At 37.6% G+C, this 27,964-nt stretch overlaps 4 protein-coding genes across 12 annotated transcripts; all 4 read right to left on the reverse strand.

Annotated features, from left to right (window-relative positions):
- Window positions 1-14,060: 14,060 nt before the first annotated feature.
- LOC100872935 (sodium-coupled monocarboxylate transporter 1) lies at window positions 14,061-17,808 on the reverse strand. Of its 3 annotated transcripts, none has more exons than XM_003694889.4 (9): window positions 17,579-17,808; window positions 17,152-17,370; window positions 16,657-17,002; window positions 15,659-15,813; window positions 15,427-15,567; window positions 15,252-15,360; window positions 14,957-15,178; window positions 14,347-14,849; window positions 14,061-14,268 (listed from the first exon to the last, which is right to left on the reverse strand). In XM_003694889.4, the coding sequence occupies exons 2-9, from the start codon at window positions 17,367-17,369 to the stop codon at window positions 14,175-14,177; spliced, it is 1,788 nt and encodes a 595-aa protein (XP_003694937.2). In that variant the 5' UTR covers window position 17,370; window positions 17,579-17,808; the 3' UTR covers window positions 14,061-14,174. The 3 variants fall into 3 exon arrangements, with proteins under 3 accessions (XP_003694937.2, XP_012343741.2, XP_086768351.1); XM_012488287.2 differs by having other exon boundaries at window positions 17,449-17,777; XM_086912225.1 differs by lacking the exon at window positions 17,579-17,808 and having other exon boundaries at window positions 17,152-17,463.
- Window positions 17,809-18,116: 308 nt separating this feature from the next.
- LOC100871860 (KICSTOR complex protein ITFG2) lies at window positions 18,117-20,338 on the reverse strand. Its single transcript, XM_003694881.3, has 6 exons — window positions 20,192-20,338; window positions 19,896-20,112; window positions 19,510-19,826; window positions 18,745-19,448; window positions 18,450-18,684; window positions 18,117-18,378 (listed from the first exon to the last, which is right to left on the reverse strand). The coding sequence occupies exons 1-6, from the start codon at window positions 20,336-20,338 to the stop codon at window positions 18,199-18,201; spliced, it is 1,800 nt and encodes a 599-aa protein (XP_003694929.1). The 3' UTR covers window positions 18,117-18,198.
- LOC105735845 (mitochondrial inner membrane protease subunit 2) lies at window positions 20,326-21,500 on the reverse strand. Of its 3 annotated transcripts, none has more exons than XM_086912226.1 (3): window positions 21,384-21,500; window positions 20,627-20,895; window positions 20,326-20,553 (listed from the first exon to the last, which is right to left on the reverse strand). In XM_086912226.1, the coding sequence occupies exons 1-3, from the start codon at window positions 21,421-21,423 to the stop codon at window positions 20,356-20,358; spliced, it is 507 nt and encodes a 168-aa protein (XP_086768352.1). In that variant the 5' UTR covers window positions 21,424-21,500; the 3' UTR covers window positions 20,326-20,355. The 3 variants fall into 3 exon arrangements, with proteins under 3 accessions (XP_086768352.1, XP_086768353.1, XP_012343721.1); XM_086912227.1 differs by lacking the exon at window positions 21,384-21,500 and adding an exon at window positions 21,163-21,303 and having other exon boundaries at window positions 20,627-20,948; XM_012488267.2 differs by lacking the exon at window positions 21,384-21,500 and having other exon boundaries at window positions 20,627-21,050.
- Window positions 21,277-27,955, reverse strand: RIC-3 (RIC3 acetylcholine receptor chaperone). 5 transcript variants are annotated; one of them, XM_012488283.3, is made up of 8 exons: window positions 27,659-27,955; window positions 27,052-27,405; window positions 26,332-26,594; window positions 26,036-26,228; window positions 25,199-25,251; window positions 24,507-24,661; window positions 24,243-24,429; window positions 21,277-23,612 (listed from the first exon to the last, which is right to left on the reverse strand). In XM_012488283.3, the coding sequence occupies exons 1-8, from the start codon at window positions 27,801-27,803 to the stop codon at window positions 23,049-23,051; spliced, it is 1,914 nt and encodes a 637-aa protein (XP_012343737.2). In that variant the 5' UTR covers window positions 27,804-27,955; the 3' UTR covers window positions 21,277-23,048. The 5 variants fall into 5 exon arrangements, with proteins under 5 accessions (XP_012343737.2, XP_031773192.1, XP_012343736.2 ...); XM_031917332.2 differs by having other exon boundaries at window positions 24,181-24,429; XM_012488282.3 differs by lacking the exon at window positions 25,199-25,251 and adding an exon at window positions 25,592-25,731 and having other exon boundaries at window positions 27,659-27,940.
- Between the last annotated feature and the right edge of the window lie 9 nt (window positions 27,956-27,964).

Genomic DNA, 27,964 nt, shown 5'->3' on the forward strand with positions numbered 1-27,964 from the left:
TTAACCTCCGATTCGTTCAGCTCGAGACAAACGTCGGGGAAAGAAGGGTGAAAGATTCGTCGATTCTTCCTCTTTGGACACGGTTCGACAAATTACCGGTACAATACTCTCTCTCTCTCTCTCTCTTCCACTCCCCCTGGTTGGCCCTCTTCCTGCGCGCGATGTACACTCGGTCCTTCCTCGTTTTCCCCGCTTCACGAGCTTTTCGCCGTTTCCTCGAGTTCCCTCTATCTACCTATCCCTCCGCTCTCTCTTTTCTTTCGATCTTCACGCTGCGCTACTAATGCTCCTCGTATTTCCTCCCGTCCAAGGCACCGCCTCCGCCTCCGTCCTCGCCTCCTTCGCCTTCAACTCCTCGTTTCAGCTCCTCTCTCGTCGGGTTTCGGAGGAGATGCTTTTAGAAGGCATTAGACGGGGTGCTCACGGTTCGTCGCCCGTAGTCGCTTTGCATTAAGGATCCACGCAATGTGCCCGACACCATCTCTCTTCCTTGCCCATCGCTCTCCATCTCTTCTTTTCCTCCCTCTTTTTCTCTCTCTCTCTCTCTCTCTCTCCCTCTCTCTCTCTCCCTTTCTCTCGTTCGATAGACATCTCGAAGAAGAGAGGCTGCTGCGTTATAATTCGAGGAGGGAAGGGGGAAATTTTTACACCCGGGAACATCGAAACTCCTCTCCCTCATTTTGGAACGAACGGATTAGTGTAGTCGGTGATTTTTCCGCGAAACAGATTTCAACACGACCGCGGCCCTCGGATATCCATTTTTCCATCCGCGAAAGATTAAGCCTGCGACGACAAGCGAAGGGGTCGCGAACGATTTTCCAGATCGGAGGTAGACGCGGATAACTTTCACCTTTTCTTCCCGATCGAGGGATTAAGGTCGTCCTGATTCGTCGATCGGTTCGTCTTCTTGTTGTTCGGGTGGTGGTGGTGGTGGTGGTGGTGGAGGATGGGTCAAGGTCATTAGCATGGGCAAGCAGCGAAGAAAAGACATATTCGCGAAAGGGACGGCAAATCGGTGGCACAATCCTTAATTAAGGGATGAGGCACCCGGTGGCCCGAGTCACGAACCACGCTCATAAATTCTTCGGCAAACGCAGCCAAAAAGTAAAAGTCGGATGGATGGGGAGAGAAGAAGAGCGATCGAAATAAAAAGGAGGAGCGGAGGTGCCGTTGCCGGCGATGATTCCAACAAAAGTACAGTCCCCGTAAGAAATCCTCCTCCTTCCTTCTTCTTCTTCTTCTTCTTCTTCGTGGACTTTGATCCAGCCTTCGCTCTTCCGATATTTAAAATTAACCCGTGCATCATCAAATTTCAAAATTCTCTACCACTTTGATGGAAATTTACCGAATCGTTTGATGTCGTTTACGACGTCGTGCAACCACGTTGCTATTCGCGAATCATTCGTTCACCGTTTTCCACAGCTGAAACAAATTTCCTTCGATACTATCGACTTTGCTCTCTCTCTCTCTCTCTCGTTCACGCGGTGAGAGATGTACGCGCGACAATTGGCAAAGGTGTACACCCCGGATACTTGACAAGGGCGAAAAGTTGTCCAGAGTTGTTTGGTAGTTCCAAGTTCTTATGGTGTTGGCTGTACCAGTGCACCCGCAGTCTATATATAGATGTGGGACAAACGCGCACACCCATAAAGGATATTCAACGTTAGCGTGGAACGAGCCTTGAGCATATCATGGTAGGAACGGAATATGGGATGGCATGGGAGATGACACATGGTCTGGCCGCCGGTTGTGTGTCCTGTATTGCCGACCAAAGTGTCAGAGAGAGAGGGAGGGAGAGAAACTCGCGTATATGCCTACGGTCGAACGAACAAGGAAGCTTCTATAGGAGTAGTATCGGAGGCCAGAGGTGGGACGAAGATGGGCGATGGGAGAAAGATCGTGGAGCGGGAGAGAGATGGAGGGCACGGATGAGAGAAGGAGAGAGAGAGAGAGAGGTTAACTCTCGGTTAGCTCTCTGCCACAAGCCGCCGGCGCGAGAGCACAGTAGCGGCAAATACTCATAAATATAAAATATGTCCCTCCTTTTCACCCTTTTGCACGCACACCATCCCAACCGCGTAATATATCGATAGCGGGCCCAACGCGCATCCAACGATGCAAAAGGTGGTTCTCTCCCCCTCCTCCTCCTTATCTCCTCTCTTTCTCCATGCTTTTCCCTCTCTCGTTCCCCGCTTTTTCCCTTTCTTCCAACGTTTCCCTCGCCTCTCCTCTTCTATATACACGCGCTGGTCTATCTACCTCAACACCTTTGTGCACCACATTCCTCGACCGCTCTTCTTTCTCTCCGTCTCATCTCCCCCTCTATCGTTTCTCTCGTTTCGTAAGAAAGCTCGCAGCCCCCCTCCTCCCTTTTCCCTCTATCGTCACTCTATCGCTCGCGCTACACGCAATCGGTCGGATCTGCTGGAGGAAGCGTGGAGGAAAGGATTCCCCGCGGTTTTTTACAATCTGCCAAGAACGATTACGATAAGTTACGATAGTTGGGGATGAAACGCGTTTTCGGTAGCGCGTCCCGTTTCAACGCCGCGATTACCCGCGGGCCACGCGCTTTTATTCACCGCTACCGCTGCGGTTTCGTTTCATCCGCGGTCTTCATGCACGATTTAATCGGACGACGGATTAATTATCGTTCGACGAGTTATCTTCCCTCGAATTCTTTCGATTCCGTCGATGGATATCTACCTCGAGAAACGACGTTCTATCATTTTTTTCCTCCAACACGATCACAGCGATCCTTTCGAAATCGAATTCACTAACAATATGGGAAATTCGATTCGAGTTCAATCGAGCAAGGGATACCATCTCAAAATATAATAATTAATCGAATTAATCGAAAATTAATTATTACCGAAATTATTACCGATAAATAACGAATTTCAGAATCTTGACCATGTTAAGATCCGATGTATTCCTTCTACTCACCAGAACTGACAACGAGAAGGAGAGAAAAGAGAGGAAGAAGAAGAGAAGAAGAAGAAGAAGAAGAAGCTACTCCGATTCGAATCAAAATTCGGATTATTTTATTGTAGATGCGTATGGCGGCTACGGTCCGGTACGCATACTCATAATCAGTGGCGGGAGGAGTGGCAGGGGGGGGGGTCAGAGATGCCGAGGATGGAGGGAAAAAGGGTTGAGTTCGAGGAGGCAATTTAACAGGTACAGTGACACGTCTCGTTTTGTTGTTGTTGTTGTTGTTGTTGTTGTTGTTGGCGGAGGAGAGCTGCCGGTATCTCGCGCGTACGTGTATAAAGGGCCTCCCGAAGTGAGCGAGGAAAAAGAGGAGAGGAGGATGAGAAAGGAGACGAGGAGGAAGAGGAGGAGGATGAGGGGCGGCTAGTCGAAGGACGAAGAGAAGCGGAACGACGACGACGACGAAGACGACGACGACGACGACGACGACGACGACGAAACCCGTTCTCATTATTATATTCATATTCAGAGCCGCGCGAACCCCCTCCCTCCGCCTCCTCCGCCTACTGCCCTCTCGCCCCTCTTCCGCGGCCCGTCCACCAGCGATCCATGCTCGAGCGCATCCTCCCGACAGCGTAGAGAGAGCGGTATAGATATAGCGGTATAAAAATCTCTATAAAAAGTTGAAAAGTGCCGCCGCCGGAGTTGAGGGGCGACAATGGATGAAATATGCCGCTCCGTTCGACCCTACTAGAAGCCTTAAGGTGCCGGACACCTCCTTACACCTGCACGAGAGAGCCTCCATATAGCGCCTTATTATAAACCGGAGGGAGGGAAGACGGCAGGGGGAAGACAGAACCCGAGGGAACGAAATCGATGCGGCCTTTCTCGTGAATTATTCCTATTACTGGTGATTCGTCGGCTCATCTTTACCTACGCGCGGTTATCCACGCGCGAATCTTTCTCTTACCAGAGGGAATGCTCTCGGTTCGTGTTGCTCGGAATGGAATTCCGAGTAAACTCGTTTCGCGCAGTTTCGTAACGTGAAGATTAGCGGTAGGCGTGTACGAGTATAGGAGGAAATATAAAAACGAGTTCTCGAATTCGATTATTCGTTCGATTATTGTGTTAATTGAAAAAAAAAAAAAGAAAGAGAAAAATATATGATTTCGATTTTGTCGAAAGACAGATCCCCCGGCGATATTTCAAAACGAAACCAGCAACACCGATCGTTAACAATGATTTGTGCACGCAATAAAGATTGTTCGCTTTTCTTTTATTTTTTTTTTTTTTTCTCTCTCCTTTCACTCACATCGAACAACTTTCGTTCTCTCTTCCGAGCGGAAACGGGAGAGTTGTGCGCGAATATTGCAAATATCGTCGCTCATCTACCTGCGCGGTATCCACGCGATCTTCTCCAGAGGGAATGCTCTCGGTTCGTGTTGGTCGAAGGAATGATCTAGGCGGCACGAGCGAGAAGCCGGGATGGAAATGAACGATGAGCCGTGTATCCAGGTGTTTCCGAAGCGGGGTTCCGCTGCCACCTTTTGCGGGATAACGGGAACCCCTGTCGAGTTTCGAACGAAACCACTAATTGGTGGAGAGGAGAAGAAAGTGGCGGGGATAGTGCAAGAGAGCGATAACTGTCGAGGACATTTCATCGCAAAAGAATGATTTTCGGTCCAAGAAACCGAAAGCTGTTTTTCAACATGACAATGAAACTGATTATTAACCGTGGCGGGGGGTCTCTGTTGTGGGTATGGAACCCGTGCTGCTCCCGCTACAACCTCTCAACTTATGGACGTACACCGTGCAAGAAAAGCTGTTCACGGTTTCTTTCAATCTCGAACCGCAATGAGAGAAACAACCGAGACCTATTTGCAAACGTTTCTCAATGTTCTCCACGAGCAACGCACAGGTGCTCCATCATTGAAACAGATCTGTTTGAGAGCTAATCTCGGGATTCCTTCCCGTTTGTTAAGATTCTCTCCGACAACGAGCCACGCATCTCGTTTATTCTCGGCCATTTTCTCCGGAAGAGAACAAATCGATGCGATACACCTTCCTGTTGCTGGTATAAATATGGATATTAAATGGTTAAAAGTTATACCGTTCTCTTGCAAGGAAACTTTCCACTCTCGCGGTAGATAGTTCGGTTCAAGACCCTCCATGTCCACCGTATTCCAACCGTTTCGTTATCAAACGATAATAACTTTGTCGGGACTATTAACGGTTACATCAAATATGCACACCTTGTGCCTCGTTTTCCAATATTATTCCCCATCCGGGCTCGTCATCGCTTGTAAATCATACACCGTCTACCAATCGACGCACGTATTTAATTTATAGCCGTATTACGAGGCAGCGACGCGTTGAGATGCCGTTCCATCTTTCATTGTCAATTTTGCTAGAAACGTAATTTGCAAAAAGTAATATATATATACATATATATACGTGTACAAGTTCTTGATTCCTTTCACATTTCCTTGCACGCGAAATTTCGAGTGTGTCTCTAGAAATGAGATTCTTCTAGAAATGAGAAAAAAAGGAGAAAAAACTGGTTCGTCTTTCCTCGTCGACGGACTCGAAGAGAAAAATAATTGTTTTTAACGCGAGAATCTCGACGAAATTTATTGATAAATTCGTTGGAAGGAGCGTCGCGGTGGAGCAGGTTGGATCGGGTCGAGAGGATTGCATAGATCTCGATAGAAATTTTCGAGAGAGGAATCTTGGATGGAGCGACGTCCGACGGTCTGCCAGGTTCGTCGCTGACTCACTCGACTCGCTCGAGAACGCAGCTGGTTCGAGGTAACACGGAACGTCAGGTCGAACCTGACCCCGTCGTAGCCGTTACCGTTTCTGAGTGACGTCTTCATGTCTGGCTCTGCGGGGCATTCCTCGTTCTCATTGTCCGTTTGTCCGTCAGTCCGTCCGTGGCCTGGACACGGGACGAATATCGCCAACCCCCCGTTGTCCGCCACTTCTCGCCACGAAAACTTGGACCTCGCCAAGTATCCCGTAAAAAGAAGCAGAAAGCCACGAAAATAATCGACCCTGCTCTGCTTGCGTTGTTTCGATTGATTCAAACTATCTCGCGTACAATTACAATCATCATCTTTGATCATTCACTCGTGAAAATTCCAATTCTTAACTTGTAACTACCTACCTCTCGAAAATGAAAATGATCGATGCTACTACGATTTACATTTCGTGTCGTGACTTGATTTTCATCTCTAATTCTTGCTGCTTACTCGTGAAAATTTGATTTTTCCGCAAAAAAAAAAGAAACTACAGCTTGATCAATGATGTTTCGCATCCTAATCGTTTATCTCTGAACATCGATCAAAATTCCAATTCTACGTAATCGAATTTAAAACCAGATCCAGAACATGGAACACATGGAAGGAAATTTTGATAAGGTGAACGTTATCAAACATTGAAAATGTTTCGCGTTCTATACAATAAATATGCAAATTTGTCTTTGATATACCGAGAATGTAGAACGTGGAGAGAATTTTGATATTTACAATGATACGAGCATCATCATAAATTACAATTATTTGGCTATTATTCTTCGACTGTAATTATCGTTCGAAATTTCGATATCGAACTATTGCGTATCGAATCGAGATCAAGAATTTAGAAACACGACGAAGAGCTGCCTTTTTTCTCGATACTGCCAAACGGTTAAACTCTCGAAAGAGATATTGCGGGCGCGGTATATATAAAAAATTGTTGGAAAGATTGATGTCTTTTGCAACCTCTTCATTTTCGCGAACGAACGGCTGTCTTTATCGAAAAGCCGTGCGTACTTTTCGTGACGATTAACGGAGATGACGTTGCGCTATTCGGACAAATACGTACGACGTTTACCGGTGCTTCAGAATACGTTGTTCCGAAAGAAGAGGCAAAACCCGATCGTGAATGGAGCCGAAAGGTCCGATAAAACGGCCGAGGAAAGGGAGATGGGTGTTTCGTTAATTGGCCGCAATTAACAAAGAACGAGGCTTCGATTCGCTACCGTGATTCGTTTTGAACGAAAATCTCCAAGGATGTTTTCAAGCGCGCCCAGTCGATTTTCGTCAATTAAATTACACCACGATTACACGATTTCCGCGTTTTTCACGCGCGTGGCGTTTCGAATTTAGGACAAAATATCTTAAAAATATATCCGTTCCGTACGATATTTCGATACGATAAAGAAAAGAGCAAAATCCTGCAACGTTATTTGACACGTTTAAAGATAAGGACGAAGTTACAAGTCCAATTCAACAAGGGGAGGATATAATTTTGATAATTTTAACTTAAAATTTTCAACTTTGGAAATATCAAACGTTCCTTCGATCGAACGACCGCGTTCGTGCCTCGATCGTTGTTAAATGAGAATATTTACATGATTGGATACGGAATCGAAATCAAACGTTCTGATATTGATATGATATTCTACGGATACGTGTTTATCCAATTATGGAAATGTGTATTGGTAATTCTTAGTATCCTTAGCTGTACCTGTTTCTGGCAATTTGATAATAATCAGAGTAGCAGTGTGTTGTTAAACAGAGTTCGTCCTCGGCTTTCATAAGAAGGATGTACCAACACACAATATTTAGATGTTTAGACGGAACAGCACCATTCAAAGAATTTTTCTACAGTTTTAAAGTAAACAAGTGATGGTTATAATATATATATATATATATATATATATATATATATATATATATATATATAACCGAAAAATCGACACGCGTCGCGCGAAATATCCTTTCCTTCTCTTCCCGGGGAAACAAAGTTCGAAATATACGGAAATGCATAAACGAAAATCATTTCCTCGTATCGAGGATAATGATAACGAAAAAAAGTCGTTAAATCCATTTCCAACTACCTTTTCCTCTTACCTTTCCAACTCCTTCCCTCCAACCCTCGATGCGCCGTTCTTTCCCTTCTTGCTCGATATCCGTCCGTGGTATTTCTCCAGATCCGTGTTTGCTAATAGCGACGCAGCTTCCGCCCAATCTTCACAATCCAATCTTCCCGTCCTTTCTTCTTTACCTTCTCTCACTCGCGAATTCGCAATCCCGTTCGTTTCACGGAATTCGTTTCGTATTCACACGCGTAACGGGCGATTCATATAAACTCACGGACGATTTAACGACTCGGCTGACGAGCCGAGTACGAGAAGCACACGTAACACGGTGTATAATGTACGTAGAATCGGTCGTAATAACGCAGAGTCCCGTGATTCGATGGATTTCTTTCTTTCTTTCTTTCTTTCTTTCTTTCTTTCTTTCTTTCTTCCTTCCTTCCTTCCTTCCTTCCTTCCTTCCTTGTCCGCGAGAATATATGCGACCGTGCGCGAGATACGCGTTGGATAAAACTGCGTCGTGCGTTCGTCCAGAGAGACACGGGGACAAAGAAAAATTGTTCCGCGAAACTCACTTTCGGGGGGATTCCGCGTATCTCGCGCTTAGACCGACGATATCTCTCGGATACTCTCTCGGGCGGCGGGCTTCTCTCTCTCTCGGTGGCGACGATACACGGCGGCCGGTGGCGGTGACGACGGGCGACGCCGTTGCTTCCTGGTACCGCCACTCGATAGCGCTGCCTTCGTCCTCCCGACTCGTCCTCCTACCTTCTCCCCCCACCCCACCCCGCCCTACTCCCGATCCTACTCCCCACCAACGATCCCCTTCGAACGAACCAGCCTCTCTACCACATCCACACACGCCAATTTCCTCGGTGTGTCGCGGGTCCGTGTCCCCAGGATATGCCCGTGAATTTGCCGGCTAACGGAGAAGAGGAAAAAAGAGAGAGAGAGAGAGAGCGTGCGCGCAAACTCCTCGTTTATTCTTCCTCCTCGACTCTTCTCACCCCTCGTCCTCTATACACCGCGCGATATATTTTCCCTCTCTCGATCGAGATCCACTCGATGGAACACACACGAAGAAGATACGAGGGAAACGAGGGTCGTCGCGAGTCTGAGAGGGAAGCGAAATCTCGAGCGGTGACTCTCTCGCTCTCCTTCCCCTGCTCCTTCTCTCATCGCATTCCCCACCAAGCTCGCGACCAACCTCTATCACCGCGAACGTGGACACAAGGCGCACGTACGCCTGATCGCTGGACGCGGCTGTCTTTCTCGTCCCGGTGAGCACGATATCGCGAGTCTTGCGGGCGGGGGAAGGGGAGGGAAGGGGACGGGTAGAGAGAAAGAATTTAATAGGTGTGTACAGTCCTCGTGGTCCGTCCTCCTGCTCGCACCTCTCACCCCTCTCTCCGACCACTCGGACCACGATTTAGCCGGATGGAACACTCGGTGAGAATTTTAATGGTGTGACTCGGGTAATAACCACGGGAAGGGAAACACGAGCGGTCGAACTCGGCTCGAAAGAAACTAGGCGAAGGAAAAAAGCGCCTCTATCCCAATTTTTTTCCGCTCTTCGAGGATGATGGCCCCACCGAGGAGTCCTCCTCCTAGCTTCTTACCGCGTGTCGAGATACGTAACTTGGTCCATCCACGATACTCTTATCCTCTTGTCTCTCCTTCTCCTGTCGCCCCCGTTTCGTTTATTATCAAACGACACGCGAGTTCCTTCTTCTTCTTCTTCTTCTGACAATATAGAAGAAAGCTCGTGCAATATTAACGACAATTTCGATATCAAAGAGGGAGAGAAGCGATAGATACCTTCGCGAGATACCTTCTCCTACTTTCCTTCGCCCCTCCTCCCCCACCATCGGTGGAAGGAACCCGTCTCTCTCCTGAAATCCACACGGCCTCGAAACTCCGGACCCTTTTCGCGAGTGCAAACGCGAGCCGCGGGTGGATCGTGGAACGGCGTCAAACTGTGTGAGAACGACGATGATATCCTTCTTCTCCTCGTCGAAACGAAGGAGAGCCGGCCCGCAACGACACGCGTCAACGCCAAAATTCGGGAAAAATTTCGGGAAATACTGACCGAGCGCATTCGACCGATTCGCCTTGTCCGTTTCACTGCCCCACCACCACCCGTTTCGGGTTTACGAGGCACACTCACACGCCACCATCCTGCGCCACCCACACAACCGAAGGTCACCGATGTGCGGCGGAAGACAAAGACGGGGAATGAACGCGCAGCCTCCGCATGGACCAAAATGGCCGGCCGCGAGGCGGCCGATTGGCGGGATGGGGACGGTAGGGGCGTGGTGAGCGTACGCCACGTACCTCCCGACCGCTCCTACGATAAAAATAAAGATCCGTGGTGGCGAGGGTAGGGATGAAAATGGTGGGGGATCGAAGGGAAATAGCAGGGAGGAAAAAGGAGAGCGCGAGTGCACAGGGTGCACGTTGCATTCGTTACGCGTTCCCGAGGGGTCGAACGTCGTTGGAGGGGTAAGGATTCGGCGCGTGAGTAGGGGAAAGGACTATTTTTTTTTTTTTTTTTTTTAATAGATCTTCTCCGTCCTTTCTCGTCCACCGTCGCTGTCTCTCCCGGTCCCTCGTTCGTTCGTTCCATCCGTCTCTTCTCTTCTCTCTCTCTTTCGTCGTTTCGCGCTTTCTCCCCTTCGATACGGAGTCTCTGTATTCGCGAGAACGTATGCGAAATGTATCGTGGACGCGTGTGTGCACGAAGCCAAACGTGTATATCGGTGCATGTCACGCGAGCGCGCGCGCGTAGGTCGGCGATCGTCATTAAGGAGGATACTAATTGGAGGTAAAACGCGGTCGAGCCAACTGTTCGTCGAGATACAGATATATCTCTCGAATTTCGTGCGATATTTCTTCCCGTTTTTTCCTTACTCTCCCCTCTCTTTCTCTTCCCCCTCATTTCATTATCCCTTCGCTTCGCGTCGGGAACATCGAAGCGGTATCATTTTTCGTTTCCATTTCTTTTCTTTTTCTTCCTTTCTCTCTTTCTTCCCTTCGGCACGATGAAATAAAAATTTTCCCCGACGTATATATATATATATATATATCCTCTTCTCGATTCGATTCCCCTACTCGAAGCGGAGAAATGTAAATGGCCTATTTCTCGTGCAAAAAAAAATTTATATTTATTCGTGCGATTTAACCCGTGTGTCTGGCCTTGCACGCATTTCCGATGCGCATTTCCCGTGCAAGCTTAACTTCGCGTATAATTTTCTGGAACGGTTAACCTATTTCCCGTGATATCTATATATATATAAACGGTGCACGAGTGTAATTTTATACGAATACCATTTTTCCAACTGGTTTCAAACTGTGCGCAAACCAGCTTCGCCGTTCTCTGTTTGCTGTGCGCAAACCGCGTATATCGTAACAGCAAAGCATATTTTCGCGCGGCTGTACTCCTCCTGGCGGGTGTCGGTCTCGTGGACACGGCCAGACGACCGTTGTTGTTTGTTTGTATATATGTGTATATATACGGGGAGCACCCGGAGTGCGGCCGGTTGCATTGGTTGCAGTGAAAAGGGAAAGGGGAGGAGGTAGATGGGTATATCGTGTTCCATTCTATGAGAGTACAGGGCGGTGGTGGTGTGCGGTTGGGGCACGACGACGTTTCCAGCCTGAAAATTGAATGTCAGCCAAGAAAGAGATGTCACAATATTCCGCGTGTCTGCAACCCTGGTTTCTATCGCATCTCTTTTCTCCCTTTCTTTCGTGCGCCTCTCTCGTGCGCTTCGCCTGTTTTCGAGAACGTGTACAGGAGAGAAGGGAGAGACCGTCGGGCATTCATTTTCATAGGGTGTGTTTACTCGTCGTGACGTTGAACAGAGAAGAGAGGGAGGGGGGTTGATTACGAGAAAAAATAACGCGCACGATGAAAAAAAGGAGAAAAGCGTAACGTGAAATACGCGAAAAGCGTCAGACGCTTTTTAAACGTGATATGATATAAAACGGAAATGGATAGCGAAAAACGCTTGACTGAGAACGTATCGCGCAAACGGGAATTGTATAATCGAGTTAGCACAACCTTTCTCTTAAACATCGCGTATAATATTAGAATTTTATGGATCTATAAATTTCGCCTCCCCCTCCGACCTCCCAATTTGCCGAGTTGACGCGTAAATCAACGATCGCCTCGTTGACCGAGAAATCCTTTCGGCATCTGCACACCGCCTATTGGCTCCGTCTTTTCTGAAAAAGCGTGTCCTGCCAGGACACGAGGTTACCGCCGTAATCCGACGTCCGAATGTTTGACAGAATAATTTTCACGTTAGCAGGGTGCATTATGCTCCTTTATACCCGCGCCTGGCCCTACGCATTGTCACCGAAATAAGCCGTATCCCACACCGTACGCGCCCCACCTCGCCTTTTATTCGCTTTTGCACGTATACCGTGACCTCACAAAAACCGGGGAACCCCGGTTATATGAGTTACACTCGACGAGACACGGAGAAAGAGGGACGAAGAAGGTGAGATTAGAAAAATCTAAGCCAAAACCTTGCTTCCCTGTATACATACGCGAGCCACGCTTCTTTCTCTTCTTCTCGTCTTCTTCTTTCTTTTATCTTCCCTTTTGCCGACTTCTTCACTGACGCTTTTAATCCTCCATCTCGCGCGCGAACGACTCCGTTCTCGTTAGGATAATTAACGGAGAGAAAATCACGCGTGAGATTGCGTCAACTTTTTTTCTTCTTCTTCTTCTTCTTCTTCTTCTTCGTTTTGATACGTAAATAAAAATGATATCCGTTGTTATTCATTTCGTATCGCGTGTCAATTTTTATCCCCGCGTACGATCGAAACCGTGCACAATAATCGAGGGAGGTGGTAGATGGTAAGACTAGTTACCATCCGTGTGAATGCAGCGAGATCGTGGCTCCGTCACTCGACGCTAAATCAGACAGAATCTGTCAAAAATCTGTCACCCGGCCACAATGGGCCGGGTCCTCTCCCTCCGAGATTTTACCTACACGATGAAATCAGACCAGCGCGGGGAAGAAGGACGGAAGAAAGCGGCAGGAATGTAAGTAGGAGGGCCTTTGCCACCTATATTTGACACCTTTCAGTCCAATAAAATAAAATGGTTCGGTGGAATGCGGTCTCCGGCTCGAGACAGAAGTGCCGTTTCTACATCACCCGTGTATAACGTGTCCCCCGTGAGTCTTCTCTTCTCCAAGAATTTCCTCTCTCCTCTCTCGCCTCTCGAGTTCTTCTGAAAGCCGAGGATAATATCTCGAATCCTTGATAAGGGTTACTTCCTTCGTCGACTTTCACCTCGCGATCTCAACGCGATGTATCCGTCCCGTGATACTGTTATATTTATTTTCTTCGTATAATTCTCCAAAGATCGAATTAAATCACGAGGAAAGGAAAAAAAAAAAAGACAAGGTGAATTCCGCGTCGCTTGTTCTTCGAACAAAAGGTATATAATGAAAGTATAAAGATAGGGTAAAGCGACGGTTATAGAAGCGTTGACACTTTGTAACAATGAGGTAGCTTAGAAAGCTGGTGCAAACTAGTTTAGTCAACCGTGACTGATAGTACCGTGGCATTATCGCGTACGCGTCTTTTGTACCATTTTAATATATCCCCGCCATTGATTTTTCATAGGGATCGTAATGTCTTCTCCATTGTCGGACGTCACGCAACGCGGTAAGCCGTTCGACGATAAATCGCAATTTTTTCGAAACTGCATCGCGGGGCTACTCGCGAGCAACAAACGTGACTTATCGTTTATGAAACGATACGATGTTTGCAAGGAAATGTAACGACTTTATGCAACGATCGACCGATCCTTGAACCCGATGAAAATATCACAAGAGTAAGAAGTAATGCTTATGTAATGCTTTGAACGAAGCACATTTCGATGACGATGGCCTTCTAAAGTTTTTGGCCGAATAAAAGCCAGTGGACACGTGCAACCATCTTCGTGCATATATCGACGATTGATCTTTTGCGGATTTTCAAGACCGACTCGACGAATGACTGGACAAAAAACACCCTTCCCATTTCCATTCGTCCTAATCCGATAGACATCGTTCCTCCAGATGTTTGTAGACGAGTTGTTTGTATTGAGATGCGTGGGACAGATATATAATCTAGTCAATTTGACACCCTCATCGAGGGCCTAATGGGTGCTTTCAACCCGGGGCGAACCAGTTATGTAGAGCTTTCTTGCGCCAAATGGTTGCCCGAGATTATACTTCGATCCTTATCGTTCGAGAATTCATTTGTCTTTAACCGTAAATAATTTTATTAAAAAACAAATACAATTTTAAACATGCTATGAATACACATTGTCGTAGGGAAGAAATGGAAAAAAAAAAAAAAAAAAAAAAAATATCAATCATCAAGAGTTGAGCTTCTCTTTCTCTGGATTTGTTATCAATGCGGTTGGAATCGAATGCATCGGAACCTCGGTATATTTTTTCGGTGGTAAAAATCTAAAAATTATCACGCGCGTTCGTGAATATATTGTAATTCCATGATTTCTTCTACACAAATTTAAATTGAACGTGTACCTTTGAATAATAGGTGGAAAATGATTTCTATCGACCTCTCGTAGATCAGGAGTCCCAAACATGAAACTGACTGCTGTTCCAACAATCATCGATACCAAAAAACCAAGCAAAGTGTAATACATGAACGATATCGTGTACAGAATGAACGGTTTGTCCTCGGCAATCGGCAAGAAATCGTTATACGCCTTTGTTTGATTGAATACATTCTTTACGTTTATGCAATCCTCGGTTGAAGTGGGAAGAGGTGGATAATAGAATCGTTTCTGAGCCATATTCACTTGAGCACCGATGATGATCCAGATCATAAACAATATGGAAGTTAATCCACCTGCAATAGCTCCTTTCGACGTGGCCCATGGCACTGTCATTCCTAAAGTGAAAATGCCCAGCATTGAGCCAGCCGTGATACCATGAAGGGTTAGGGAAACTCGAAAAATATCGCCCAAACGATCTACGAGAAATACTAGAGCCGCACAAATCAATCCTACGACAACTACAATAACCTGAAAATCACAATTCATAATCATATTGTTTGTCACTTGTACTCTATGTCTCTAAATAGAGAAATACAGCAATAGAAATTTTATGTTGTATTTATTTTATGGTATACCTTCATAATATTCGCCGCTCTATGCTCTTTGTCACTATTATTTGGTAACCAAGGATCGATGAAATCCTCATAAATTGTACCAGCTACTGTATTCAGAGAGGCGCTCATCGTCGAAAGACCAGCACTGACGAGACCGGCCAGGAAAAGACCAGGAAGACCTGGGATATTCGCAGCAACGTCCAATACGTAATAGGGAAGTAATTGATCACTTCTAGAAATTACCTAAAGAACCAATCAATTCGTTATTAATTTATTTATCCGGATTAAGGAATACAATTAATTTGAAAATACGTACTTTGGTGCTAATGGGATCGCACTTGTAATACCTGGCGTACATTATAAGTCCTGTAAAGACGGATATCCATTTGATGACAACCATGCACAGACTCGTAAGTGCTATTGCCCTACAACAAGTGGCAAATATAGATTGTGCATACATTCTGTTATTCTTGAAGAATAATGATACTCACTTGTGAGCCTCTCTCAAATTCGGCACAGAGAGGAATCTCTGCAAGGACACTTGACTGATACCAAGTCCGTGTAACCACGTCATTACCATTCCAATCGACATGCCCCAAAACGAATTTCTAACGAATGGACTGGGATCCATGCTGCAACGTGTGAATGTAATATATGTAATACGTGAACCGCGGGTGAAAAACAATTTACCTTGAAATAATTAAACGTTCATTTCATTCATACTTCCAAAATTGTATTCTGCTACCATCTTCCGATATTTTCCAAATCTCGGATATGCCGCCCACATTTATGATACCCAAAACGAATACGGCGCACAGACTTCCCAACGTTACGATCATTTGAATGGTGTCCGCCCATACAACAGCTTTCAAACCTCCCTAAATGTGATGAAAAAGATGAAAAGAAAATATTTCAAAAATGCGACGTGACACGAATCGTTCGTTGCATGCAAATTAACGTGTCGCAAATCGTGAAATGCAAATCGTATATCTCACATTTTGTCTTTTAATTTAATCGTATAACCTAATCTACAATTATTTTATCTAATTTATGTAATATAATTCTATGATATAACGCGGAATAATTATAATTATTGTTCATATCTATCTTTATTAATTTTTAAGTATTGTAAACATTTGACGAATACTGATGCGTCAAAAAGATGACTTCTCTAATGCCGCTTTAAATCTTAATTATTATTCATTCGTATTTTCTTTATGATAAGTTTGAACGTTGTATACGTGATGTAATTTATGTATACGATTACCAGATTGTTGAATCGTTCTCTTTTAAATGAAAAATGATTTTGAGATCTTTCTCTTACTCTTTATCTGAAAGAACAAGTTGAATATATCACAGGAATATGATATCTAAAATTCCCTAAATTTAATAATTAAAGTATCGATATCGATTCGAAGTCGATTGGATGTTATCTAAAGATTCTTGACACATTGCGGATCAATAGTTTTATTGCTAGTTTTATCTAGTAGCCAGATATATTTCCGATAACAATGAAAATCCGAGATTTGTCCACAATATGTAAATATACATATTGATAAATGAATTAGATGAATTATTTTCAAATTTAGCTTGTGAAAAAATATTAAATTTGTATAGATTATTCTGTTTGAACGATTCGAAATCGATCTTTTCGACACGAAAACTTTTTATTTCAAAATTAACTTATTTATAAAAAAAAGATAATTGAAGAAATAACTTACAATAGTTGTGTAAAATATGCACACGATGCAGATTATCGGAGTAATCAGATAGAGATCGATCGCTGTTGCTTGAGAAAATGCTAAAGATGGTACATATACGATTAAAGGGACATAAATAATCGTAGAAAGTGTATAAAGAAATGAGGCAAACGTCCTCACAGGTCTTGTAAATCTCAGCTCTAAGTATTCAAACGTACTGGTCAATTGTAATTGATAAAATACTGGCAAATATACAATTGAAATAAGAACACACGTTATAAATGATGTGAAAACGCAGGCAGCATACTGTGTACCATATTGATATACTTCGACAGGTATAGCGAGCAAAGAAACTGCCGATATGTGACTAAAAAAAATTAAAGAAACCAATTTATAACTTCAATTTTATTATTTTTTAAGTTAATCGAATGAAATGATATTACTTTGATCGATAAATTTAATCACCAATTTATATTGGTGATATTTTTATGAAAAATATTTTTGACAATAGTTTACCTAGCAATTAAACTCATGCCAACAGGAAAACAGGACATTGTTTTTCCTCCCAGCAAATATTCAGTAGTATTATCTTGTTTTTTACCGAAACAGCCAAAATAAATTCCTATAAGTACACTGATCCCTAAAAGACCACCGAACAATGTGTAATCAGTCCATCCAAATGTAAGGTGTTTCAATTCGTGTCCAAGCAATGATCTTGTTTCGTTTTCTGCCATTCTAAAATCCATGAAATTAAATTTGAAAATGAAATCACATTAAACACTACAAGAATATTTTACTTCGTCACTCTCTTACTAGACAACTTATTCTACCGTTGATTAGCTATTGTAATTAATAAAAAAAACTCCCATTTCAATCTATTTTATTTACAATACGATAATATGGTACAGTAAGTAGATCGATCAAATATAATTGTAACACTCACGTTTTGATTTTCTATTTTTCTTATTTGTTATCGAAAAGTAAATTTATCAATATACATGAACCGATATTTGCTCGAAATATAGCTATTAATTACAGAGATTTTTATTAAGTTCCGATTAATGATCAATCTATGAATATCAAATGTTGCAATTTAATAGAAGCTCGGAAAAATACTCGATGAGAGCTATATTCCTACTAATAATGATAACGTTCTAACTGATGCTATATTTTAACTGATTTTACACAGACTCCAGTTTTAATTTATGATAGATAGATAACATTCCATCTTTCGCAATGTTCTGTAAATAATTAGGTATCCTTAAACCATTTTCTGTAGACTGAACCTTGAGTTATTCGGTAACTGATATCTTCCTCATTTTATTTATTAAAAATTTATAAGAATTTTTATCACTCATATATCCTTCATGCTAAGAAATGACGAAGCAGATTGTTTCACATAATTAAATCCTGTCGATACGGACTAATAACATATATATTAATATATTAATATCATGTAGAAAAAGAACAAAAAAAGGAAATATAAGAATCTGCATATATTTTTCTTTATATAATTCTTTATATAATTTATAGTTCTTTATATAATTTACAGCATCAAATCTTTTAAGGTATACCGTATAATAACCATTCTGTCAACTCTCGCATCTTTTGTTGTTTCTCCATATCACTACAGTTTCCTAGAAGATTGTCTAAAATTTCCTTTTCTTCGAAGTCAAGTTTCTCTATGGGATTCAAAGGCTTAGTAACCATACTTGGAAGTGTAACGTCATAATAAAGAAATATCTGCAAAAATTAATATTTGTAATTTTATTGATTATTTTATATATTACAACTATTTACAATAATAACATTACCTTATTATTAAAACTGTTATATACAAGGCAAGGTGTCGGAAATCCGGGAGTAACATTATAATTACCAGTACAAAATGCTCTAATTGGTTCTTCAAATTGAAAACGTACACTATTACGTTGTTGATCTAAAATATAGGTTTGTCCATCCCATCCGCAAGCTACTATCTCATCAGAACCATCACCAGTTACATCTAATCGACATAAAGAGAATATCTGATGATCTACTTGCATCGACCTAAAAAAAATCGTATAATCTATACGATTTGTTATTAAATTAGCGATTTTACAATCTTACCATACAATGACTTCATCTTTAACCAGCATTATTGTCCCATCTAAAGTAGCAAGAGCATAAGGTTTTCCTTGAAAAGAATTATTTTGTATGTTCGCATCAGTTTCGATTTTATTCTTTCCTTTTAATTCTTCTTTATTATAATTATTGCTATTATCTCGACACGAAAAATGCTTATATGTAGGTAATAAAGAATCTTTTTCCGTCTTAATATCGTAATCACCAAGAATTACGTTGCCTCCCAAAATATTACCGTCAACTTGATCTCGATTAGAAAGATCACAAGTTCCAGAAATTTTTATCATTTTTGAATTGTCTACCGCTGAATTTTTTCTATGCCCTTCCATAGTACTTTTTCTTGTTTCTAATTGTGAATTATTTTTTTTAGATTCTAACGAGACAGATTTTAAATTTTTACTATGTTGAATTTCATTTAAAACATTCGATTTACATGATTCTTTGAATTCGTAACTTGACACCTTATTCTCTACTATACATTCCAAATCTCCGATGATTTCTGTCGAAATATTTTGATTGCGCATTCTTGATATTCCCAATGTTTGATAATCTACACAGCTTGCTTCTGTTTCATTACTTTTATGATCAGTTTCATCTTCTAAATGACAATCTTCTGGATTACATTTAATTCGCATGAACGTTCCACCAGGTTGAGCAACTAATAAAGTTGGTGTTCCATCCGCCATATGCTAAATAAAAATTAAAATACATTATTATTACAAATTAAAATTTATCTTCTATTTATTATACCTGTAATGTGACAGTTCCTATTTGATTTGCACATTCCCATTTGTTCAATCCAACTAGTTTTCCTCTTCCTAATTCTAAATTACTTGACCATCTATAAGATCTAACTACACGATCAGTCAAAGCAAGTATCATCTCATTTGCACCATCTTTATCAACATCTGCTATTAAAATCATCTTTGTGTTGGTTGGAATTCTTTGTACATGCACACACTCCATTTTACCAGATAATTCATTTAATTCATTGTTACCATCTATTTGATCTAAACTTGAGGAACTTGTCATATTAACACTTGTTATAACATCCACACTTGCATGACCTATAATTTTTATTCAATAACAAATCAATAAATTTAATTTTAAATATGATACAATAAAAATGAACTTACTATGTTTTATGTTATCTTGATCAATTGTTTCTTTATTTAATTGAGTAGAACTTATATTAACAATATTAGGATTAACAGATCTTGGACTATAAAAAATATGTGCCCAACCATCTCCACATATTACAACTAATGCATTTCGTCCATAATTAAAGATATCTCCTATTGCTACACTAGTAATAAGACCTAATCCAGGTATTTTTTGCCATAATTCTGATCCCTATAATATAATAATAAAAATAAAAATACTTAAAATATATATTTTAATAATTTTTGTTACTGAAGAATAAAAAATTCACTTTAAAAATATAAAGTTCTCCTTCTGCAGTACCAACAACTAATTCATTATCACCATCATTATCAACATCTCCTATTGTTAATCCATGTCTACACACAGTACCAGGTAAATCCCATTGTAATCTTTTGACAAAACTAACAGCTCTCATTTTTTCTATAACAAATTTTATCTTGGTATTCTTGGTGAATTTAATGGAAAATTATGATTTGACATGGAAGGATAAAGATATTGCCAACGGCTAGGTGGCCAGACTATGGAAGTAGCTTTTGCTGTTATTAACCCAAGAGAAACAGGTCCAAAAGTATTAGAATCCATAGATCGTCCAATATGATCTCCCTCTACCCAACAATGACCTTCTGGTACCTAAGCAAATATAAATATATTCTCTTCATGAATTCTTATAAATTAAATTTAATAAGATAACTAATTTAAATACCTGAAAAATATCTGATTTATACCCATGTGTGCGTACTATATCTCCAGAAAGTCCCACAACACGTTTAATCAAAATTTGTTCTGGAGTTTTTGGAGATTTAACAGTTACTATTTCACCGCGTTGAATATCTTGGGTGCGAATTGCTCGGCGATTCAAAAAAACATAATCTGGATTCCTCTCATCTGGATTCAAAGTTGGTTGCATAGAAACTCCTTCTACTTTAGCTATGTAACCAACCGTATCCAAAAAGGTGATCCCAATAGGAATGCCTATAAGGATACCCGCAAAAAAATGTCGCACTTTCATTTATTGCATTTATGCACTAAAATAATAAAATTTCAAGTTAAATATGTAGAAGTACATATTTATACGCAAGATTTTATTACGATTATTATATTACGAAAAATTATAATTTTATAATAATATATATGAATTTATATCATAAAAGAAAATATATTTCCTTTCATTCTTAAGATTATTATTAAATTCTTCAATTAAAATTTTGTGTTATTCCTTTATTTATAAATTGAAATAACCTTTTATAGGTTAGCCATATATAATTTAAAATAAAAGTCTGTTTTGATTTTAAATTTGTTAAACTATCACAGAACTTGCACTAATAAAAATATTATGATTTAAAAAACATTAAATAAATCTTATTGTTTATTAAGTTGTAGGCACAAAATACATAGAGATTACAAAGTAATTTAATTGTGATACATGATGGAAAACTGATATTGTATAAATGTATATATACAATATATATATATAGATATATGCGTGCGTATGTGTAGCATATACGTAATATAATTCTCTATACAATTATATTACAATATATGGATGAAATTAATATCGACAAAGACAATAAATAGTAAGAAAAACAAAGATAAATTAAAAAATTGTGGAATTAGCGCCATCTTTAGAGTATCATGAACCAAAATAGGATTGAGGAAAGCAAATAATAGAAGAAAAATAGAGAATAAGAATTGAAAATCAGCATCATCTTTTTAATATTGTTAAAGATAGTCATTTCTTATTCTATTTTTATCTTTCTCCTATTATTTATTTTTTTTACCTCATTTGTTTCATTACAGCACTCTAGAGAGTGCCATTGATTTTCAATTTTTATTTAATTAATATTTTATTAAATTTATATGAAATAATTGCATTAAATTTGTTTTAAATGAAATATATTCTTAAAATGTTTATTTATACTAGGCATAATTTTAAAACTATAAAGAGTAAATATTTATATGATTTTGCGTTTTCTCAATAGTAATACATATTACAAAAAATGCAGTAATTCGACATTTTTCACGTAAAAATATTTTAAAATATATTTGATCACAATTATAACATTATCTACTCATATAGACATCATATAACAGTAGTATTAATAATGTCATCTCATAATAACTATTAAAAGATGAATGATTTAAATATTATTATTCATTTTTAACATTATCATGGAAGATCATGCAATTAAACTAATTTTTATTTTTACACAACACTGAGTATGATTTCAACTTGTATTTTGTTTTTTTTTTTCCTTTTTATATACATAACAAACATTTTAAAGTGTAGCAAGTAAAATGATGGATATTTATATTTAATATGGAAACTGCACAATTAAACATAGGTATGAAAATGACATTGCTACATACTAAATAGTTTTATAAACTACATTATTAAAAAATTCTAGTCTAAATATAATTCATATAACTCAAATACTGCACAGAAAATTGCATATAAAATTAAATAAAAAATGAACAAAAAATTTGTATAAATAAAAAAATTCAAAATGGAACTAAACTCAAATAATTGGTATGTGTACAAGCATTATAGATCAGTGCTTGCCAATCATCATACCCAATAATATAGAATTAATATCAGAGTTATATCAGTAATTATTTAGTGCCTATTGACTGTACTTGAATTCTGTGATCATCATTATACAATGACTCAATCAGACATGTGCAACAATACACTGCCTCTTATTTGGCCCCTCTGATTAGTAAATTTTTGATTCTATGAAATATAAGATACAATAGGCGATAATGTAATCATAGAATAAATTCGAGTCTTATATCATATTAGGTCTTTGGCAGTGCTTTAACCAAGATCTGTATCATTCATGATTATTTTTATCAATTATTTTGTTGTTACTGTAATCCATAAATTTTAAAGATTGGTAAACACTGATTTAGTCAAATGTTTGTCATTATAATTTTTATTTTTTATTCTGAACTGTCTTTTCATTGTAAGGCAACCCATTATCCTCATCTTTAATCCTTATCTTTAATCTATTTAATTTTACTTTCCTCGTCAAATCTTTATAATTTCGTTGTTTTTTTATTAAGTTTTATTATCTTCTGTATATTTGTTATTTTTCAATGATTTAACACGAAATATATATTTTTTTTTATATGTTTTTATTATTATTCTCTTTTTCTTTTCCATTTTCCTCTAGTCCTCCTTCCCCCTTTTCCTCTATTTTTTCTTTCTTTTCCTTTTTTTCTTCCTCATCTTCCTCTTCCTCTTCTTCATCTATTTCTTCTTCACTTCCTTCATTATATTGTTCAATTTTAATATTTTCTTTATCATTTTCTTCATCATCTCTATCTATTTCTGTTTCATCGTTTTCTTCTTTTTTCTCATCTTCAGATTGTTCTACTTCTTCCTCATCTTCTTCAATCTCTTCTATCTCTTCAATCTCTTTTGTTTCTTCAATTCCTTGTATTTCTTCCTTTTCTTTTTCTTCAATGTATCCAGTTGGCTTTATTTCCGTCCTGTTTTGTATTAAATATTTTTTTTGTTTCTCTTCTTCCATTTCTATTTGTTTTTCTTGGTAAATTTCTTTTATTTCATCTTTATTCTCAATTTCCTCTTCATTATTTTTTTTAATACTTAATACTTTTGCTGTGTCTTTTGAATCAAAGATTCTTATACTTTTTGCATTTTTTTCTTGATCTTCTTCATCAATTTCCTAATATAATAAAAAGATATTTAGCAATTTTATTTTTAAAAATGAATAAAAATTACATTTAATTAAATATGTAATGACTATAGCTTCGAAAAAGTGGCCAGAATAAACTAATATAGTAAATAAAATATAGTAAATAAAATATAGAATAAATTATATGAATTTAAATAATAATTGAAAATAATAATATATGTACTGAAAATAAAGTTTATAAATACTAAGTATTATATAATAAAATATAATTAATAGTTATTTAAGTATAATTAATAGTCAATTAATAGTTATGTGATGTAAATGTGAAATATATATATAAGGCATTCTTAAAATTAAAAATTAAAATATTAATAATCAATTTAGAACATAAATTAGATATTAATATTTAAAACAAATCACAAAAAACAAATCAGATAAATAATGTTTTACATCATATTAATATTAAATTTTTGGATTAATTAATAATTATATTATTTTAAAATAATAATTTTGATTGTTTATATCATTTCTGTGATTTGCTATTTTCATGTTAAATAATCTATACAGAAGTAAATAATTAAATGAATGAAAAAATCACCAAATAAAACAAGGCTCCACAGATTCAGATTTGATTCTGTTGTAATTCTAATATTTTCTTACAGCTGTATTTTGGTCGAGACTGATGAGAGAAAGAGTCATTTTGCCTGAAAGTACAACAGGTGCCTCTATATCCTCTTCTGTTTTCTGAGCTTGAGTTTCTGAATCTGTTACAAGCAATTCACATTGTGGAGGAAGTGCACCTTCTAAATATATTGGTTTTGGTGGTGTCTTTTCCCTCTCAATATGACTAAAACAGAATAATTGTATTTATTAAAAACAATTTAAATTTTAATAAATATATCTTTTCCAAAATCCCTCCATTACCTTGGTGAAATTGGAATTATAGGAGTAGTAGGTCTACTACCCTTATTCTCACAACTAGCTGTCATTTCCATACCCATAACTTTAATAGTTGGTGAATGTTCTATGTTTTCTACTTTATCTGCTGTACTATATTCAGCCTGAGCAGTGGTATTGTCCTGTAAATTAAATTTTTTAAATAAAAGATCTTGTATATTATTTCCTTAAAAATATAATTATATCTATTTTGAATATAATATAAATATAATTTATAATATAAATATTACATTATAATCGTTAATATTTATAAATCAATAAAAAATAAATATTTTTTAATCCCTTTCAAAAATATAAAATAGCATTCACACTTAAAGATTCATACATTCGAAAAAACGATTAAAAAAATCATGCTATTGATTTAAAAAAGTTTATAATATAAAAGAAAATAACTAATAATTTATAAGCGTGCATTTAAATTCATTAATTTAAAAAAAAAAAACACACATTTGACATATATAAGTACATTACAGATTATTTTTATATTTAATATGATTTGATTATACTTATAACATATTATAAATAGTCTTAAATATTATCTCAATACTAACTCTTTAATATTAGAATATTTGAACAAAATAGATTTTGTTATTTATGGAAAAAATTTAACATAGACGTTGGTTATTCTTGTTAGAAAATCTTTTAGGCAAAGAATATACCTTAGATGAGCGATCAATCCCTGCCAGGCCTTTGGACTTTGGAGGCCCATCTACTATTTAAATGTAAAAATAAAAACTATAAATTCTAAATTATTTAAGAATTAAATTTATCAATTTAAATGTTTTAACGAGTATTTCACTCAGCTAAAATATGAGTATGCACTTTTTTTATAGAGATAAATATATACAAAATAATCATTAATTTAAATATGGTTATACAAGCATTGAAGTATAAGAAAAAGCGAAATATCGAAGATTTTATAACGGATACGTAAAATTTAATATACAAAAGGAGAGGTAAAATTTGAAACGCAATCAGAACACAACAACGTGCATATTTCTAAGAACTAAAGAATTGAAAATATAAACTGCTTCATAATTAATCTAGTAAACCTTGAATTCTTGTTGTGGGTTTGGACTATGCATAACTGAACGTGATATGTTGCCCATCTGAACAACAATTCTTTCCATGGCTGCTTCTGTCTCGACCAAACGACGTCTCAGCTGATCTATCTCTATGTCTCCTGCCGCTTCTTGTGTTCCAGCATGTATAACATTATCAAACGTGTTCAGAGAATATACACGAATACTTACAATATTTTTAATTTTAATCTAATATTTTTTTTGTTATATTTATGATATAAATACGTGTGTGTTCTAATTGTGCAAACCTTGCATCATGCAACACCATTTAAAAATCTGATTAGATACTCAAAAAAACATGTACCTTATTTTTCAGTATTTCTTTAAAGGAACTAGCTTTCAAGGAAAACACTGCATTAATGATAATGTAAATAAAGTGTGGTCAATAGTCTTTTAAATATTTAAAAAACTTACGGTCTTTTAATTCCTCTAAAGTAGGAGTAGGTCTTTGTGGTGATGGAGATCTTTCCTTCTGATAATTCATTGTACCACCAGTCATTGCAGTAGCAAAAGCTTCAGGGCTGAATACCATTTTTCGAAATTCTTTTTCTGCTGCAGCACCTGGATATTCTGAAATAATTTCACTATCCGAATTTTTTCTCAGCACCTAATAAAATAATTTTTAACAAAATTTTACAAAGATTAGTAGTTATAATATAATTACATTATTAAAATTTTAATTTTAAGAATAAATTTAAATAATATTTTACCTTAACAATTGTATATAAGAAGAAAAGTACAATTCCTAAAGTATACAATGGCATAATAATTCCCATAGTACCACTTCCTTTTGGTGCAGGAACAACATGTCCTGCACCACCTAAAGGTGGTCTCATTTTTGGCACAATGTGATCAGGTCTATCTGAAACCTTTGGTACAATATGAGAAGAAGGTATAGCTCTACCACGTTCTCTTAATGCAGGATGTAAACCACCTGCATGTGGAGGTGTACGTCGTTCTTGTTTTATTGTATCTAGAAATATAAATATCTTTTTAAGTATTATTTAAAAAAATGTAAAATATATAAAACAAGAATTCAAAATTTTATTATAATTATTTTATCATTTTAAAATTCAATATTATAATGTTAGTAATATATTATTATTTTATTACAATGAAAGAGTTTATTACATATATTTAAAGCTATATCTATAGAGTAAATTTATTCTCATCTACTCATTTCTACTTATATTTGCTCTTTTGGCAACTTGCCAAATAGAAGAGATAACTTGAATCTGCTTTCCATATATAATTAGTTAGTTTAATAGTATAATTATATTTTTAATAATAAATATAATCAATACCTCAATAATTCAATTCAAATAATATAATTATATTAATAATAAAACAAAAACTTTATTCAAGTTCATGCTGTTATTAATAAAGTTAAAATGTTAAAAATTTTGAATAAAACCTTTTATAATTCTTACTGTGTGGCATTAATATATGATATCTGATTAAATGTGGAGTTCCTAGTTGAGAAAGAGGTATACCAAAATTTATTTTAAGACAAAGAGAACTATTAAATGATCTTATTTCTTCTAAAACTTGTTTATAAGATTTTTCCAGATGTTCTCTTTTAGCAAGAAATGTAGATAAATCTATACCACATCTAGCTAAAATTTCTTCTCTACATAAACTTGCACTTTGTGGTGTTAATTTTACAGTTCTCAAAGCATCTCTTATTCTTGGATCAATTTGATGGTGCTTCAATATATTCTGACATATTTCATACATAATATCAGCTGCAGTAACATCACTTTCAAAGATTACATCGCAGCATGCTAATAAACATTTTTAAATTTAACTTAATAACAAGAAAAAATAACATTTTAATATATAATTTATATTAATGTAAATAATTATTAAATAATTCAAAATATAATAATTAAAAAAAAAATTTATAATTGAAATTAAATCATGAATTTTCTTAATTCAATATAAATAATACTGTAAAAATAATTAAATTAGAAAACTTTGATATATTATGCATTCTTCTTTATTTTTTAAAAATAAAATATCTTTATAAAATCTTACCAGAATTGTCGGTCATATGATGTGGATTGACAGATGCTGTGAGCATTGGATAGAAAATTTTCGGCCATAATACCGCAAAACACCCGGCTACAATGGCTAAGATAAAAATCGTCTTTCTCGGACCGAAATCTGTTATTTCAGCCATATTCGTAAATTTTTCGTTCGTATAACTCTCGCAATTTCGATAAAAGATAAAACAACTGTAAATCTTCCACTAACTACGTCCAGGGATCGCAAAAGCGGATGGAAGACACAGTCACAGCGCACTGTCGTCTGCTATTTCTGTCATGGAACAGGGCTGTGTCT

Source organism: Apis florea, unplaced genomic scaffold, assembly GCF_048593485.1.
Source record: "Apis florea isolate Af1SG1 unplaced genomic scaffold, ASM4859348v1 contig_3370_pilon, whole genome shotgun sequence".
In the NCBI taxonomy this organism is placed as follows: domain Eukaryota; kingdom Metazoa; phylum Arthropoda; class Insecta; order Hymenoptera; family Apidae; genus Apis; species Apis florea.

Bases quoted from the DNA above. Each gene is read 5' to 3' on its own strand.
- LOC105735845 (XM_086912226.1), bottom strand. From the start codon at position 21,423: ATGCTACACATACGCACGCATATATCTATATATATATATT. The intron at 20,896-21,383 runs GTATATATACAT...GTATCCTTATAG, and splicing joins TATATCTATATATATATATT to GCATTCCTATTGGGATCACC. The intron at 20,554-20,626 runs GTATTTAAATTA...ATATTTGCTTAG, and splicing joins ATAAATCAGATATTTTTCAG to GTACCAGAAGGTCATTGTTG.
- LOC100872935 (XM_086912225.1), bottom strand. From the start codon at position 17,381: ATGGATTTTAGAATGGCAGAAAACGAAACAAGATCATTGCTTGGACAC. The intron at 15,814-16,656 runs GTAAGTTATTTC...CATCACATTTAG, and splicing joins GCATATTTTACACAACTATT to GGAGGTTTGAAAGCTGTTGT. The intron at 15,179-15,251 runs GTACGTATTTTC...TTGGTTCTTTAG, and splicing joins GCGATCCCATTAGCACCAAA to GTAATTTCTAGAAGTGATCA.
- RIC-3 (XM_012488282.3), bottom strand. From the start codon at position 27,803: ATGGCTGAAATAACAGATTTCGGTCCGAGAAAGACGATTTTTATCTTA. The intron at 27,406-27,658 runs GTAAGATTTTAT...AATGTTTATTAG, and splicing joins TCATATGACCGACAATTCTG to CATGCTGCGATGTAATCTTT. The intron at 26,595-27,051 runs GTAAGAATTATA...TTATATTTCTAG, and splicing joins TCATATATTAATGCCACACA to ATACAATAAAACAAGAACGA.
- LOC100871860 (XM_003694881.3), bottom strand. From the start codon at position 20,338: ATGAGAGCTGTTAGTTTTGTCAAAAGATTACAATGGGATTTACCTGGT. The intron at 19,827-19,895 runs GTAAGTTCATTT...TAAAAATTATAG, and splicing joins TCAAGATAACATAAAACATA to GTCATGCAAGTGTGGATGTT. The intron at 19,449-19,509 runs GTATAATAAATA...ATTTTTATTTAG, and splicing joins TAGGAACTGTCACATTACAG to CATATGGCGGATGGAACACC.